Source organism: Leopardus geoffroyi, chromosome D2 (assembly GCF_018350155.1).
Source record: "Leopardus geoffroyi isolate Oge1 chromosome D2, O.geoffroyi_Oge1_pat1.0, whole genome shotgun sequence".
NCBI lineage: Eukaryota > Metazoa > Chordata > Mammalia > Carnivora > Felidae > Leopardus > Leopardus geoffroyi.
In genome coordinates this window covers 82,004,256-82,019,323 of record NC_059334.1, presented here as the reverse complement: position 1 = coordinate 82,019,323, position 15,068 = coordinate 82,004,256, and the positions used below count along the sequence as shown (strand labels likewise).

The 15,068-nt window shown below is 45.6% G+C and overlaps 2 protein-coding genes across 4 annotated transcripts in view; one reads left to right on the top strand and one right to left on the bottom strand.

Annotated features, from left to right (window-relative positions):
* Positions 1–536, top strand: part of ADAM12 (ADAM metallopeptidase domain 12) — a 353,192-nt gene extending 352,656 nt beyond the window's left edge. Inside the window, exon 24 of the transcript XR_006701751.1 lies at positions 376–536. The gene's annotated coding sequence lies outside the window, so the exon portion shown is untranslated. The remainder of the gene's footprint in view (positions 1–375) is intronic.
* Positions 438–15,068, bottom strand: part of FANK1 (fibronectin type III and ankyrin repeat domains 1) — a 102,271-nt gene continuing 87,640 nt past the window's right edge. The window contains exons 4-11 of one of the 3 annotated variants that reach the window (XM_045439203.1): positions 13,397–13,478; positions 12,304–12,378; positions 11,102–11,167; positions 4,328–4,493; positions 1,643–1,786; positions 1,041–1,118; positions 773–832; positions 438–685 (exon numbers count right to left, since the gene is read on the bottom strand). In XM_045439203.1, coding sequence (XP_045295159.1) covers positions 620–685; positions 773–832; positions 1,041–1,118; positions 1,643–1,786; positions 4,328–4,493; positions 11,102–11,167; positions 12,304–12,378; positions 13,397–13,478 — 737 coding nt within the window. In that variant the 3' untranslated portion in view covers positions 438–619. The remainder of the gene's footprint in view (positions 686–772; positions 833–1,040; positions 1,119–1,642; positions 1,787–4,327; positions 4,494–11,101; positions 11,168–12,303; positions 12,379–13,396; positions 13,479–15,068) is intronic. The other 2 variants (XM_045439204.1, XM_045439206.1) reach the window with 2 other exon arrangements.

Sequence of the window (15,068 nt, the reverse complement as noted above, 5' to 3'; positions counted from 1 at the left end):
AGGTCTGTTCTAAAACAGACTGACCCTCCACCAAACACCTCGAATAGAGCGGAATCGGAGTCTTGAAATATGGATTTTGTGCTTTGATGTGAGGCCAACAGCTGAGGAGAAAGCTTTGCACGTGGCCTCCTGGGCTTTCGGGAGGAGCTGTCCCTCCAGGAGGGAACACCAGCCTGACCACGCAGCCTGAAAGGCCCGGAGTCGGGAGGGGAGGTCATAATTGAAAACACATGAGGGGAAGAATTTCCACAAGGTCCCGGAGCGGCTCAGAGGACAGCCTTGGGGGGGGGGGGGGGGGAGCGGAAAGTGGGAGATCCATGTATGTTTGTGCAGCTCCAGTGCATAAATATTTTGTTTCGTGTCTCACTCCAAAAGGCCCAAGTGCAAGAAAACATCCCCGTGCCGGAGACGCCCAGTGAGGACACCACAGGCCCTTGTGCGTAGGTAAAAAGATGTATTTCAAAGTGGGAAACAGTTGTACGTTACAAAAGTCACGGTGAACCTTCAACGAAAATAAATAATCAAATAAAAAAAAATCAAACCAATCAAAGAAATAAAATCAAATAGTCAAACGTGGGACGTTGTTTCCCCGGGGCTGTCGGGCTAAGTGGGGCCCGGCTCAGCAGACAGAGGGCTTCTTCGCCATTTGTTTTCTTTTCCTTTCTTCTAATAAGGAGACCACGTTCTAGAGAAACAAAAACAGATGAAGGTAATCCAAGGGTCCGGGGTTCTTTTATGTTAAAAGTACCACAAAATTAGCCTTGAAAGTCACCAAGAGCATTCCGACCTGTCTGTCAAAAACTCTGGCCATTTCTAGGACACCTTTGCCGAACTGAAAGCGAAAACAACAAAGATTATACGTATGCGTGTGTGTGTGTGTGTGTGTATACGTATATACGTGTACATATATACATATATATATATGTGCACGTATATACATATGTATATATACGCATATAGGTATATATGCGTATATATATATATATATGTATATATTTCTCCTCCAGGGAAAGACTTTAGATAAAGAAGGAGTTATTTACCTCATTTTTTACACTTGCGTCTGCCCCTTTGTCAAGAAGTAACTGGACTAACTCCTCGTGATCATTCAACACGGCCACCTGAGAAACAAAAGTCAGCGGGGTGTGAGAGAGGCCGCCCTCCCTGCGGAGGACGCGGCCGGCGGTCAGGGTGGACCCCGTGCAGGCGGGCCCGGGAAATCGGCCGGCCGCTTTCTCCGGAAGGCAGAGGCAGCCAGGGCCACCGCGGCTTTGCGGCGAAGCTGAGCGCCAGGGACACGGAAGCAGAGTCTGCCTTCCTCCCCACGAAGATGACACGAGAGAGAAACGCCAGGCGGGACCAGCACAGAAAGCAGCACGTCCTTTGCTTTAACAGATCTGTTGGGACCCTGCAAAGGCCCAGGGGGCTGGGGCTGGTAATCCTTAAGGAAAGAGTTGTAGGAAGACAACAAAACTACTGTAGTGACCTTGTCATGCCTTCACTACAGGCCGGTGGGGAATACATACAGGCAGCCAAGGCCCAGGGCTCGCGCACGGCCGAATTCACCAGAATTGGCTAATTACAGAAGCGGCTCTCCTCCCAATGGCGCACACAAAGCCGGGCTGTTTTCTGAAGGGTGGCATACCATTAGAGGGGTCTTTCCGTCTTTATCCTTCATGTTCACGTCCGCTCCCGCTTCGATCAGCAGAGAGGCTACCCTCTGGTTTCCTGAGACCGCAGACACCCTCATGAGCGGGGTCCATCCCGAGCCCGTGTCCGCAGCGTCTACCTTTATGCCAGAGGAAGAGCTGCCCTGAGTCCAGTCTCTTTTCCCTAAAAGTATTCATCAGAAACTTACAAAGGAATGGTGACTGACCCAACCCCCCCCGCCCCCGAGTTGGAGAGCTGGTGAGGACTGAGACACAGGGAGGAGCAAGGGGACCGTGCCCACAGACCGCACACTCACATGCAGTGAGGCGCTGTGTTCAGGCACCTGTACAGGGTGCGGGGAGGCCCCGGGACCTCCCACTGGTATCTTCATCTACGTTTCGTTCAAATGGTTGAAAGACGGAATAGAAAAAGTGAAGCGCCCTTGGGGCGCCTGGGTGGCTCAGTCGGTGAAGCGTCAGACTTTTTGGCTCAGGTCATGATCTCACCGTGACTTCGAGTCCCACACGGGGCTCTGTGCGGACAGCTCCGAGCCTGGAGCCTGCTTCGGATTCTGTGTCTCCTTCTCTCTCTGCCCCTCCCCCACCCTCTCCCCGCCCCCCCCCCCCAAAATAAACATTAAAAAAAAAATGTGTGTGTGTGTGTGCACAGACACGCACAGACACCCCTAATTGTGTTACGGAAGGATTACACAAAGATGTTAGTAAAACACTAGAATGGAATAACATAACCAGAAAGTGCCAGTAAGTCCTGGGAACGCTGCAGGTTATTTGTATGTATGAGATTATCCTCTGCAACATCATTAGGATTTGCACCTCTTTCTCATGCAAATAACAAATAACCTTGGAGCAACAGACTCCATTATGTTTAAATAATAAAATAATCGCCTTGTTTTACATCGTGCTTTATGCGGTCTTCCGGTGAACGTTGACCCACATTTTCTGGTTGGGTTCTGAGGGTTAACTAGGGGTAGGTGCTTTTATTGATGCTTTACGAATGATGAAACCAAATCTCCGAGAAGTCAAACGCCTTTCCCGAGGTCACATGGCTCATTAAATGCGGAGATGGTTCCCCACACAAGTCAGCCGTTGTTGGTATAAAATCATCATATTCCAGAAGGGTGGCCCCAATGCCCTGCTTGGCTCCCAGATCCCTCCTGTAGCCAAGTCACCCAAACAATGGGTGACCCCTCTGGCAAAAACACGGAGGCACTCATGTTGACATCATCTACCCGCCCCCCGCCAGCCACGTAGAGATCTTCAGTGGACACATTCATGTAACTCCAGCGCTAAGGAAAGAAAATGTACCCCCAACAAAGTGTGCTCGTATCTGAAGCCCAGAAAGTCTATGTTTCCAAAACTACAGTATTTAAAGGATCATGGCGGAGACACGCCCTTCTTTCAGCAAAGGTCAACCTCCATTTTTAACTACAGACTTTTACTGGGACCAAAGCATGAGCAGAGTTCATCATAAACCAAACGAGGAGACTGAGGTTCTCACTACCACACAAGGCGGGTGGGGCCCGGCCCTGCCACCGAGGCCCACAGGCTAATCCTTCCGACCTCTTGTGCAGCTTTCTAAAACAAAGATAACAAGAAACGTAATAAAAAGGAATTACCTTAATGACTGAAGTTTTTCTTTCAAGGGGCCCCCTTCCTCAGGCCGCTGAAGGCATCAGCAGGGGCCAGTGAGACCCCACATTAGGCCTGGGCTTCCCTCAAACACGCTTCAGGGACAAGCTAGAACAAATCCGCCCACATCTTCCAAGAGACATGACTTTTCCCAGTTTGGGTTTATTTTCCAGGTCAATGGTTTCAGTCCTCAGTGCTCTCCGCCATCTGGCAATCTCAGTGAGGACAGCATTTTGTTTGCCACGATTCCTTACTTCCGGGCCTTGAAATTTTTATTTAACTTCTTTCCAGTCTTGCGCTAAAGTTCTCAAAGTTATCAGCAATCACCATGATTGAGCTAATCCTTCTTCTTGACCTTCAAACAGCTACAGAAGTCCAAACAATGCCGATCCTATTTGCTAAACCAAATTTGTACTTTCTGATAACATGAAAATACCAGAAGGATACCCACCCGCCTGCTTCAAGGTAAAGGCCCTAGGAGCTGAAATGCTCTGTTTGTGACATGATCCCTTTGCTCTCTGGAAGGGTTTTGTGATGAAGAATCTTTAAAGCAACCCAAGAATAAAGAGAGTCTAATTCCAAGGGCAACAAAGAGCCCTATGGCTGCGAGGGTTCTTGACATCCTGTGTCTACGGCACCTAAGAGAGAGTCTCCAGTACATGGCAGGTGCTCAGTAAAGTTTTGCTGACAGACCGAGTGAACAGATAATGACTGAATGAACAAAGGAACAACCAAAATGGAAGCATGGTCAGGTCCAGCTCTGGACTCATCAGTTGTTTTGTTTTGTTTTTTCCTACACAAGACAAACCTCCATGACAATCTGAAGCTTCACTATCCTATCAATTCTACGGTGATCTCTTTTCCCAAGGCTTCCGGAACCTTCTCACTGAGAAGTCGGAGAACTTTCTGCAGCATTTCTAAGTTGAACTAATCAAGGGCATCCACATAAGACTCTGCTTCTCCTCAACCCTGTGGAACAGAGTTTCAAGGTCTTAAGGACACAGGTGTAGTTGACAAGGAAGATCCCGTACCTCACAGCCATCTTTTATCATCCACTCGATCACGTTGCAGTGGCCTCCATCCGCGGCCCAGTGCAGAGCCGTACAGCCTCCTAGGTCTCTGGTCTCCCAAGAAGCGCCGTGTCTTCGGAGATATTTCACCACATCCAGGTGTCCCGCATAGCACGCAAGCATCAGACTGCAACATATAGAAGAAGCAGCATTAGCTGTGAGTGCAGTTGCCAAACTCAGGTCCACATCTCACCCTCCGCAGCTTAAACCAAGAAATCCCAATGTGAGTAGAAGAGCCCCGAAGGTTATTCATGTGAAATGTTGTGTCCATCAACTGATGAATGGATAAATAAAATGTGGCAGATCAGTGCAACGGAACATTGTTTGTGCCTAAAGAAGGAAAATACTGATGTAAGTGCCACGATACAAAAAAGCCTTCAGACGTTGCACTAAGGAAGTTGGACACAAAAGGCATATTTTAGGATTCCATTTACGTGAAATGCCCAGAACAGGCAAACCCACAGGGATAGAACCGGAACATTAGCTGCTTCCAGGGACTGGGGGAGAAGAAGTGGGGAGGGACTGCCAAGGAGTAGAGGGCTTCTTTCTGGGCTGATTAACAATGTTCTGGAATTATACAGTGGCAGGGGTTGCACAACTTTGTTTTTTTGTTGTTGTTTTTTTTGTTGTTTTTTCAACGTTTATTTATTTTTGGGACAGAGAGAGACAGAGCATGAACGGGGGAGGGGCAGAGAGAGAGGGAGACACAGAATCGGAAACAGGCTCCAGGCTCTGAGCCATCAGCCCAGAGCCCGACGCGGGGCTCGAACTCACGGACCGCGAGATCGTGACCTGGCTGAAGTTGGACGCTTAACCGACTGCGCCACCCAGGCGCCCCAACACAACTTTGTTAATACATTCTTTAAGTGCCAAATTTTAAAGAAGTGTGTGAATTATATTGCAATTACAAAAAAATAAAGTATCACTGTAACTGAGTAAGACACTGGATTTAAAAATATCCACAAATCCATGAAGATATTCAAAAAAAATAGAGGGGAGAAAATAACTCCTTTGACATTATTGAAGATGGCTATTTGGCCAATTCCATACTCTAAATATTGGTATTTAAAGAAAATAATTAAACATTTAGTCTGCCTTTGTAGAATGAAATGTAGACTACCCTCAGTTGATGAGGGAAAGCCCTTTTTCATAGAAGCCTGCCAGCTAATCAACATGGAAGGAATTACAGAATTAGGAAGTCACATTTTTGCAACTCCAAATTAAATAATTGATTTGGGCAAGGACCATCAGTGGATGGCAAAATTATTGGGTAAAAGGTTAAGGGAGCACAGGACACTCACGCCATGCCGAATGATCAGCCCGTCGATAATTTGCTGATTTCAGTGGGAAACCACATTTTTACAAAGAAGAGGTTTAGTCATTACACTTGAACCAAATGAGCAAACCTAGAATCACCAACTGTGGGCCAACATGCCTTCCTGATGGATAGTCACAACACTAGCTTTGAAAGTTAACCTGCACCTCATCAAGCCTTTAAACCCAATTTTAACTTCATTGGCAATAAAGGGACAAATGAACAAGGTGAACGCTGCCTCCGCAAGTAGGAGACAACTAGGCAACTCAAGAACAGAGAGCATTCTATAGGATAACTGGTCTGGTCTCCTCAAAATGTCATTGCTAGGAGAAAAATAAAATATTTAAACCAAAAAAAAAACATGGACGGAGGACCAGTCTAGAATAAAAGAGATTAAGCAGATAGGACAACCAGATGTCATGTATGAGCCTTAGATGGATCATGGTCTTGCCCCATAGCCCCCTCCCCAATAAAGCCATGGTGACCTTTCGGAGGGCAAGTGAGGAGACCTGAATAAGTGACAGGGGCATCAGCGATGTCGAGGAATTCGTGTGAAGTGTCTTAGGTTATGCAGGTTGACGGCCTGGTTTTTAGGCAACTGAAACATTGAGGGGTAGAGGGTTAGGGTGCCTACCAGCCTCGAAATAGTTAAAAGCTACTAAAAATGTAGACAGAGAAGCAAATACGGCTAAGATTCAACAACTGCCAAACCTAGGTGGTGAGTATATAGAAATTCATTCGTACTGTTTTTGCAACTTCGCTAAATGTTTGGACTTTTCAAAATAAAGAGTTGAGCGGGGGTGAGGGGGAGGAAGGTCTTCCCAAGAGGGCAATTCTACAAAGTCTCTGAGTGATAAAGACAATGTCCAGCTCTGAGACCCAAGCCTAGGCTGGGCTGGAACCGGACGTCCACACTTCTGTATCCCGATGCAGGCCTTCACTTCTTGGAGACTCCCGGAAGAGAGCCAGCGGGCCCTTGACCTGCCCAAGGCGCGCGGTGCTTGCTGAGTACGTAGACTGCCAATGCTTCATGCAGCTGTTTCAGGCTCCCTTTAGATGCATTGCTTTCCACAGAGAGTACATCAACTTACACTTTGGTCAACTGCATCCAGGTAACACGAGCCCATTTTATTCACCTACGCCAGCACCACTAACATTTTTTTAACGTTTTATTTTTTGAGAGACAGAGAGAGAGAGAGCACGCATGTGCACATAAGCGGCAGAGGGGCAGTGAGAGGGGGGACAGAGGATCCAAAGCAGGCTCTGCGCTGACAGGCTGACGGCAATGAGCCCCATGTGGGGCGTGAACCCACGGACCACGAGATCATGACCTGAGCTGAGGCCTGACCTCAACCGACTGAGCCACCCAGGCGCCCCTACTATCATTTTTTAATGAACAATATGACAATACGCTTGTAATTTTTATTACTAGCAGTTCTGCATGTTAGCTTTTTTAATTTTTTCTGCTATGAATTGTCGTTTTGTGTAAACTGCTCTTTTCTACTATGTATCTTTGGGGGGGGGGTTGTATGTGGATCTTCTCTGGATTAAAGATGCCAGTCATTTCTCTATAATGTATTTGCAAATCTTTCCCCCAGACTATCCTTAACTTTGTAATTAAGCTTTTTTTAAATGTGTTAGGTGCGGGGCGCCTGGATGGCGCAGTCGGTTGAGCGTCCGACTTCAGCCAGGTCACGATCTCGCAATCCGTGAGTTCGAGCCCCGCGTCAGGCTCTGGACTGATGGCTCAGAGCCTGGAGCCTGTTTCCGATTCTGTGTCTCCCTCTCTCTCTGCCCCTCCCCCGTTCATGCTCTGTCTCTCTCTGTCCCAAAAATAAATAAAAACGTTGAAAAAAAAATTTAAAAAAAAATGTGTTAGGTGCTTTTAATCTTCTCCTTAGGGACTTATATCTATGATTTTGCCTTTCCCATTGCAAGATCAGATAGATATATACTGTGTTTTCTATGGTTCTGTCTTGTACATTTAATTCTAATTATTTTTTTAATGTTTATTCATTTTTGAGAGAGAGAGAGAGACAGAAAGAGACAGAGACAGAGTGCAAGCAGGGGAGGGGCAGAGAGAAGGAGACACAGAATCCAAAGCAGGTTCCAGGCTCTGAGCTGTCAGCACAGAGCCCGACGTGGGGCTCGAATCCACAAACTGTGAGATCATGACCTGAGCCAAAGTCGGACGCTTAACCAACTGAGCCACCAAGGTGCCCTTCACATTTAATTCTTAATGCATCTGGAATTTATTTGGGTGCATGGCTCTATAAGGCCAGAATTTAATTTTTCTTCAAATAGCTTTCTCTAACATGTTCCTCATTAGGCTGTGTTGCCCCCATCATCATAAACTTCTTACATCCATGGGGACCTATTTCTATTTCACACTATAGATCTTTGTTTCCAAGTATTTATGCCAGGATCATACTACATTAATTACTATAACTTTATAAGGCATTTTAATAACTGTCCAAAGTCTTTCCACACTTCTCTCCAACAAAGCTAACAGCTGTTGTCGTCCCTTTGTTCTTCCAGGTGAATCACAAAACCATTTTGATGGGCTCCCAAGAATAATTCCTTGTGAGGCTATACTGGGTCAATATATTATTAATCTGGGAAAAACTGAAAATTTTACAGGATTCAGTCTTGCCATTCTAGCTTATGGAATATGTCCCTGTTTTTTTAACTTTTAGATCTCTCAGTACTTTTTATAGGCTTTGAATACAAATTTCTCACTTTCCTTAGATATTTTTATTCTATTTTGCTTCCCTCATTATATTTATTAACTGGTTATTGCTGTTATTTAAGACGATTTCTTCCTTTATCTTGTAGCTGGCCCCTTTACCGAACCTCCTTATCAAGTCCAAGTATTTGAAAGCGGATTCTCTTGGGGACTGCAAGGAAGGTGCAGGACTCTTACTCCATTTCATATCTCGCCAGACTGATCGGTGTTCCAGAATACCGATCACGAAATAACATACAACGTGTAGTTACCAGATGCCAAAGCACCGTTCTATGCATTTCATATATTGACTTGTTAAGGGCTCACAATTCTCGAAGTACTTCTGTTACCCTTATCTTGTAGACGGGGAAATTGAGGTCAGAGAGGTTAAGTAACCTGCTCAACATCCTACGCCCTGAACATAGAGGAATCTGGATTTGACATCAAGCTCTCTGGCTCTCACCCACTCTCGTGGGCTTCACTACTCATTTTTAAAAGGAATCTGTCAACACTGAGAAGGTTACCGGCTGACCGTCTTCCACGATACACAACTTGGTGTGATGGAACCAAAGGACTCACTTCATCAGCAGAGGCAGGTCCTCTCGTGCACCAGACACTATGACAGGACTGAAAGCATCCTGCACTTTAAAATGTTTTTTTTAACGTTTATTTATTTTTGAGACAGAGAGAGACAGAGCATGAACGGGGGAGGGGCAGAGGGAGAGGGAGACACAGAATCAGAAGCAGGCTCCAGGCTCTGAGCCATCAGCCCAGAGCCCGACGCGGGGCTCGAACTCACGGACCGCGAGATCGTGACCTGAGCTGAAGTCAGACGCTTAACCGACTGCGCCACCCAGGCGCCCCAGCATCCTGCACTTTAAAGACGAAGATACTTTAACTACTAAAGGGGGCGAGTTGCACCAATTTTTTGTTTTGTGTCTACACATACACAGGTTTTCACCTTTGGTCTACTAACAGGAAGCATTATATTAAGAAATTTCCTAATCTAGACCTCCTTACCCTCCTGCATGATCCTCTGAGTTGGGATGGAAGAGACATCAATACCTGTGTACATATCAACACGGGAGCAGCTTTCTGTGTATCAGACTTTAGCAGTCAGGTTACCCTCTGTAACTTTCCAACTTCCTCTCTGCTCTGGAAAAGTTCAAAGTCATCGGTACCTAAAATCTGAGCAAGCTTATGGGTAGAACCGTCAAGCCACAGAACCTGTGCTGGAGGTAATCCTTTAATAACTTTCTCATGTCTTCCATGGATATTGGTTTTTGCAGATTTTCTGCGCCTTGGGTTGGTTTTGGTCTTGTAAATTTTCTCAGAAAAGGTATCATCGAAAAGATAATTTCTACTACCATAGACACAAGTGCGCCATTTTCTTTTTACATGGAGATTTCCTCCATCGCCACTATTATGGGCCCTTCCAAAATTCTATTTATTCTTCTTAAATTTCCAAAAGATCTTCTAACTATGGCTATGTACCATTTCAAAATTCTAATTTTTCTCAGATTTGTAATAAATTGGTCCATTTTATTGTGTAGCTTTTTTTATGCAGCAACTTGCGTTTTTTTGCTCTTACATTATTCAACAATCTTTCTATTTTCTTTTTTTTTTAACTTTATTTTTCTTTATTTTTTAGAGAGAAAGCACAAGCAGGGGAGGGGCAGAGAGAGAGACAGAGAGAGACAGAGAGAGAGAGAGAGAGAGAGAGAGAGAGAGAGAGAGAGAGAGAGAGAATCTTAAGCAGGCTCCACACTTAACGCAGAGCCCGATGCAGGGCTCAACCTCACGACCCTGGGATCACGACCTGAGCCGAAACCAAGAATCAGACAGACGCTCAAGTGACTGAGCCACCCAGGTGCCCCAAACAATCCTTCAGTTTTCTAGTCAACTTCTCCTTTTCTTTCCTCTTTCCTACCTCTCAAGGTCCGTATTTTCTTTAAGTTGGTATTATTCCTTCTCAAACTTCTTGAGTTGAAGGCTTAATTCCAAATTAACCCAAGGGTTACTCAGAAAACTTTTTAAGTTTTTAAGGGATTTTTTTAAGCATTCCTTAAAATCCATTACTGTGTGTGTTCATAGCCTGTAGTGGGTTAGGCTTTCTGAGCTTAGGAATTGCTATTTTTCCCTTGTGGCCCACCAAAGGTGACCAGTGTTTTATAGCCACCCTTAGACACTAGTCTGTAGGGCACACACCTTTGAGCTGCACTCTGATGTGACTCTAAGCTCCTTGAGCAAAGCCCTTGCATTTTCCACGCCGTTCTACCCAACAAATACTGGTTGCTTAAAATTAATCAGTTAATTAAACCTAATCGCTAGAACAGTGATTATTTTTAAGTCCTTGTAGAACATTCTTTTATCTCTCTAAATACAGGTTGCCAAGTTGCACGATCTTTTCGAAAACTTCTCCCACACTGCACCCCGAGCTTTTACCGCACAAAGTTCTTGGGTCGTATCTTTGACTGAGGGTACGTGCATTATAATTTGTGGCCCATAAACACCCTGCTGAACGAAGGAATGAGTATACAAATGAACAAGCCAGCCTTTGTCATCGACATCTTTCAGTTGGGATACAGTCCTGTCAAAAGAAGCTGCATCAAATATTTGGGTTGGATCAAAAACCCGCTGGGCACAAGCCTAGTCACACAAGTCGGGGACATTTCAGGGCACGTTAGCCACCTACCTGTCCTTGCCACTCCCGTTCTTCAGATTCACATCCGTGCCATTAGAAACGAGGATTTTCACAAGCCTAAAGGAGACAAATTTGAATGTCACTAGATCCGTAGCTTTGATGGGTAGGAACCCACGATGATGCACTAACCATAAACAGCACCACATTTAAGACCCATCTCCATACTTTCTTCTCTATCTTCAGAGGCCAGCTGGCTTCAAAGGCAGGAGGTTTTTAAACCAGAAAACTACCCCTTCAACACCAAAAAAAGGGGGAGGGGTCTATGTCTCACATGAATTATTCATTGGAAACAAAGTATATCACATGAAACGCATTGTACTATCAAACTAATCCACTGTCACTTTAATGACCCTTTTAAATAGATTTTCGAACGGCAGCATTTGATAAAATATAGGTCTTTTTTTCCAAAATGGGCACTTAAGTAGTTCAATATAAACATGATTGAAAAATAAGCTATTCGTATTTATGCTTCTGCGTGGCATAGAGATAATGGAGTGTGTCAGTGAAAATTATATCTTAGCAACCTATCAGGAAAGTTTGTTTTCCAGAATCAATATCCCTTCCGCTCTATTTTTTTCTAAAGAAATTCAAATTCCAATAACCAGTTTTCCTGGGACATATGAAATATATTAGAAAATACAATTAAGTGGCTACCTCTCTTCCTCACCATAGGATTTATACATTTTTACATGGCCTCCTGCTTGTCGTAGAACTTCATGATTAAGACGGCTGAGGGGCGCCTGGGTGACTCAGTCGGTTGAGCATCTGACTTTGGCTCAGGTCATGATCTCACGGTTCGTGAGTTCGAGCCCCACATCGGACTCTCTGCTGTCAGCGCAGAGCCCGCTTCGGATCCTCTGTCCCCACCTCTCTCTCTCTCTCTCCCTCCGTCCCTATCTCTCGCTGCCCCTCCCCCACTCGCTCACACACATGCTCCCTCTCTCAAAAATAAACAAAAAGAAGAAACACATAAAGGCATAAAAAAACACATTAAAAAAAGAAAAATAAATAAAAAGTTAAAAAAGGAAAAAAACACGGCTTAGTTTTTGTTCCGCCCTTACATGGCAGTTTTGGAAAGGGAGAAGAAGTGGGGTTCCTGCATGCTCTGTTCCCTCCCCGCCCATATTCTGACCGGAGCCTTTGGGGAAAGACAAAGGTTCAACCACTCAGAGATACGAGAGGAGGAGCCCCACCTGGTATATCCTTTCTGGGCAGCGACCATCAGGGCGGTAAAGCCAAACTTATTGGGAACATCCACCTTAACGTTTCTTGGGAAAAACACGGAGAAAAGAGATTAACGTGCTTGGCATGGCTCCCTGGAGAGTCACCGCTGATGTCTCGCGCAGGGCACAGGTGGCTACAATGATTCATTTTCCCAAAAATTCCAATTTCTTCTGGGCCATTAAGTTTCTGTGGTCTTCAACTGCCCTAAGATTTTAAAAGGATTCAAAGGCACAAGGAGAGAAAAGTGTTGTGATTTCACTTAGACTAAGCAATCCCTTCAACTCAGAACCATGATGCCACCAGATGGAACACTCTATGAGGAGTACCTCCCCCGCCTATAGCAGGGGACACGGTCTTCGGTTCAGACACTGGTCCACCACGAGCCTACACTGGGGGAGACATGCATTTCCCATCTCACCTAACGGACAAGAAATGCTGCCACTGGAGGAGGAAAGCAGAGCTCTTAAACTCTACCAGTTTAAAAGCCTTGGCTTTTTGTGGGATACCTCTCTTCTCCAGCTTAAGAGCCCTACTCGCAAATGACCTGTCTTCTCACACACTCCAAACTATTGATACTCAAAAAGAATCTAAGTTACATTGTCCCCTTTGCATTAGGAGGCAGCCTCAGACGTCCCACCGGTAGCCACTGTATTTGCTACCTTTCTTTGAGCGTTTTACCAACCTTTTGAATAAGAAACAGCTGATGTCATGATTCCTTAATTTCATCAGGAATGAGATAAATGTGGGCACCTTGGGGGTGAAAGGTGCCTAAACGCTATGGCAGAGAAGCCAGAGTCAGAAATTATTTCTGGGAAAGAACACAGGACACCCAGACTGCTCATTTTCATCTTCAATTTTCATTAGATAATTATAAAATATAGGATTTACACGGGGCATAAAGGTCATCTTTATTAACTATGCTGAACGCACACTAGTCACCGGAGATCAATTTTGGAGCAATGTCGAAGGCATGGAAAATCTGGGGGAAGTAAGTGTGATTTTACGCACTTGCTGGGCATTAAAAATTAAAAAAAAAAAAAATTTAAGGCAGATTTCTCTCACCCTCCTTGAAGTATTCGAACCAGCAAATCTTCATCATTCACACTGACAGCTCGATGAAAATGCTCATTACTTATGGGTTCTCCTGAACAAAGAAGATGGAAAGCAGTCATCCAAAATCACAGAGAGAAGATTCATCCTGGCTACCTCCCCACCCCCCCGCCCCCCACCCAGTGGACTGGAGTGGATGCTCACACGTTCACCTCCAAGAAGGCACTTGGCTATTCCGTTAAGTAGATCTTCGGTTTCCTATTCAAGTTCTTTTACTGAAAAAGACCTTGTTTCCATAGATTAAGAACATTTAGATGGTCCTGAGGACCTGGGATAGTCTCGAGTTATAAGAGTATTACTTTGTGAGTGTGGTTTTGATATGTGAAAATAATCCTTTCAGATTTCCTAAGACTTAATACACGCCTCTTATGAGCCAGGAAAAGCCCCACTATCGTCACAATATGGTTTTGTTTGCCAAAGAGTCACTAAACTGCTTGAAGAAACAATAAAAATAAATTGCTTCGATATAGGGGCGCCTGGGTGGCTGCGTCAGTTAAGCGTTCGACTCTTGGGTTTAGCTCAGGTCATGATCTCACGATTCGGGAGTTCAAGCCTCACGTCGGACTCTATGCTAACAGGGCGGAGCCTGCTTGGGATTCTCTCCCTCTCTCTCTGCCCCTCCCATGTTCTCTCTCTCTCTCAAAAATAAATTTTAAAAAATAAAACCTTTAAAAAAAATCTGCTTTAAATTGCTTTGATACTTGAAATCCTAAATTTCAGTTCTTCCCAAGAATGTAACATTCAGGTTGGCCCGGTCTCTCCCGAGCTTCCGGGGGCAGGAAGCGCTCATTCACAGAGGGGGACCGCCGTGAGAAAGCCCGATTGTGGGGGAGAGCCTGCCAAGTGGAGAAGAGCGAGGAAGAGGGTTCTGCAAAATACTCAAGGCACAACGGGAAGTGGGGCAGAAGGGAGGGCGTCCCTCTGTGCTGGAGAACAGGAACTCCTCAGAGAGGAGAAAAGGCTTGAAGTTCAGAAATGAGCAGAGTGGGAGGAAAAAGGACCAGGTGAGGGAAGCCCATCTTTCAAGGCATTTGTTCCACGACTTGACTTGTTTCACATGGACGTCCTAATTGTGCGAACACTTACGCTTAAATGAGACACAAGGGCGGCACTCAGAACAGCACCTGGCACCCGGTTAATATCCAACACGGGTCTGTGGTCGAGCTGGTGGCATTAGGGCGTGGCGGCTGCCCTTATGCGGCACAGCCCCACCATGCTCTTCTGCCTACGCCCAGCCCCCTACACGCACTTGACACCTGACCCAGATGGGTACCGAGTTGATAATCCCCAGTTCCGGCAGCTCAAAGGTCTCATTCATTCATTCATTCAACAAACGTTCATTAAGTAACTCACACGTCCGGTCTTGACACTGACCAGAAAGAACAAGACAAGCACGTTCCCCTCCCTTTAGTATCCTAAACCCTAAAACACCCACCCCCTACACTGCACCCCAGACTGCTTCCTGGAGCCCACCCACCACCTCACCGCCCTCTCTGCAGAGGCCCCTGCACATCGCTGCCCGGTGGGAAATAAAACTCCCTGCTCCTGCTCCTTATGGTAGAAAAACTCTGTGGGATGTCAGCTCCTGGGCACTGGAGCCACTTTCCTACCGGTTTCCTTGGAG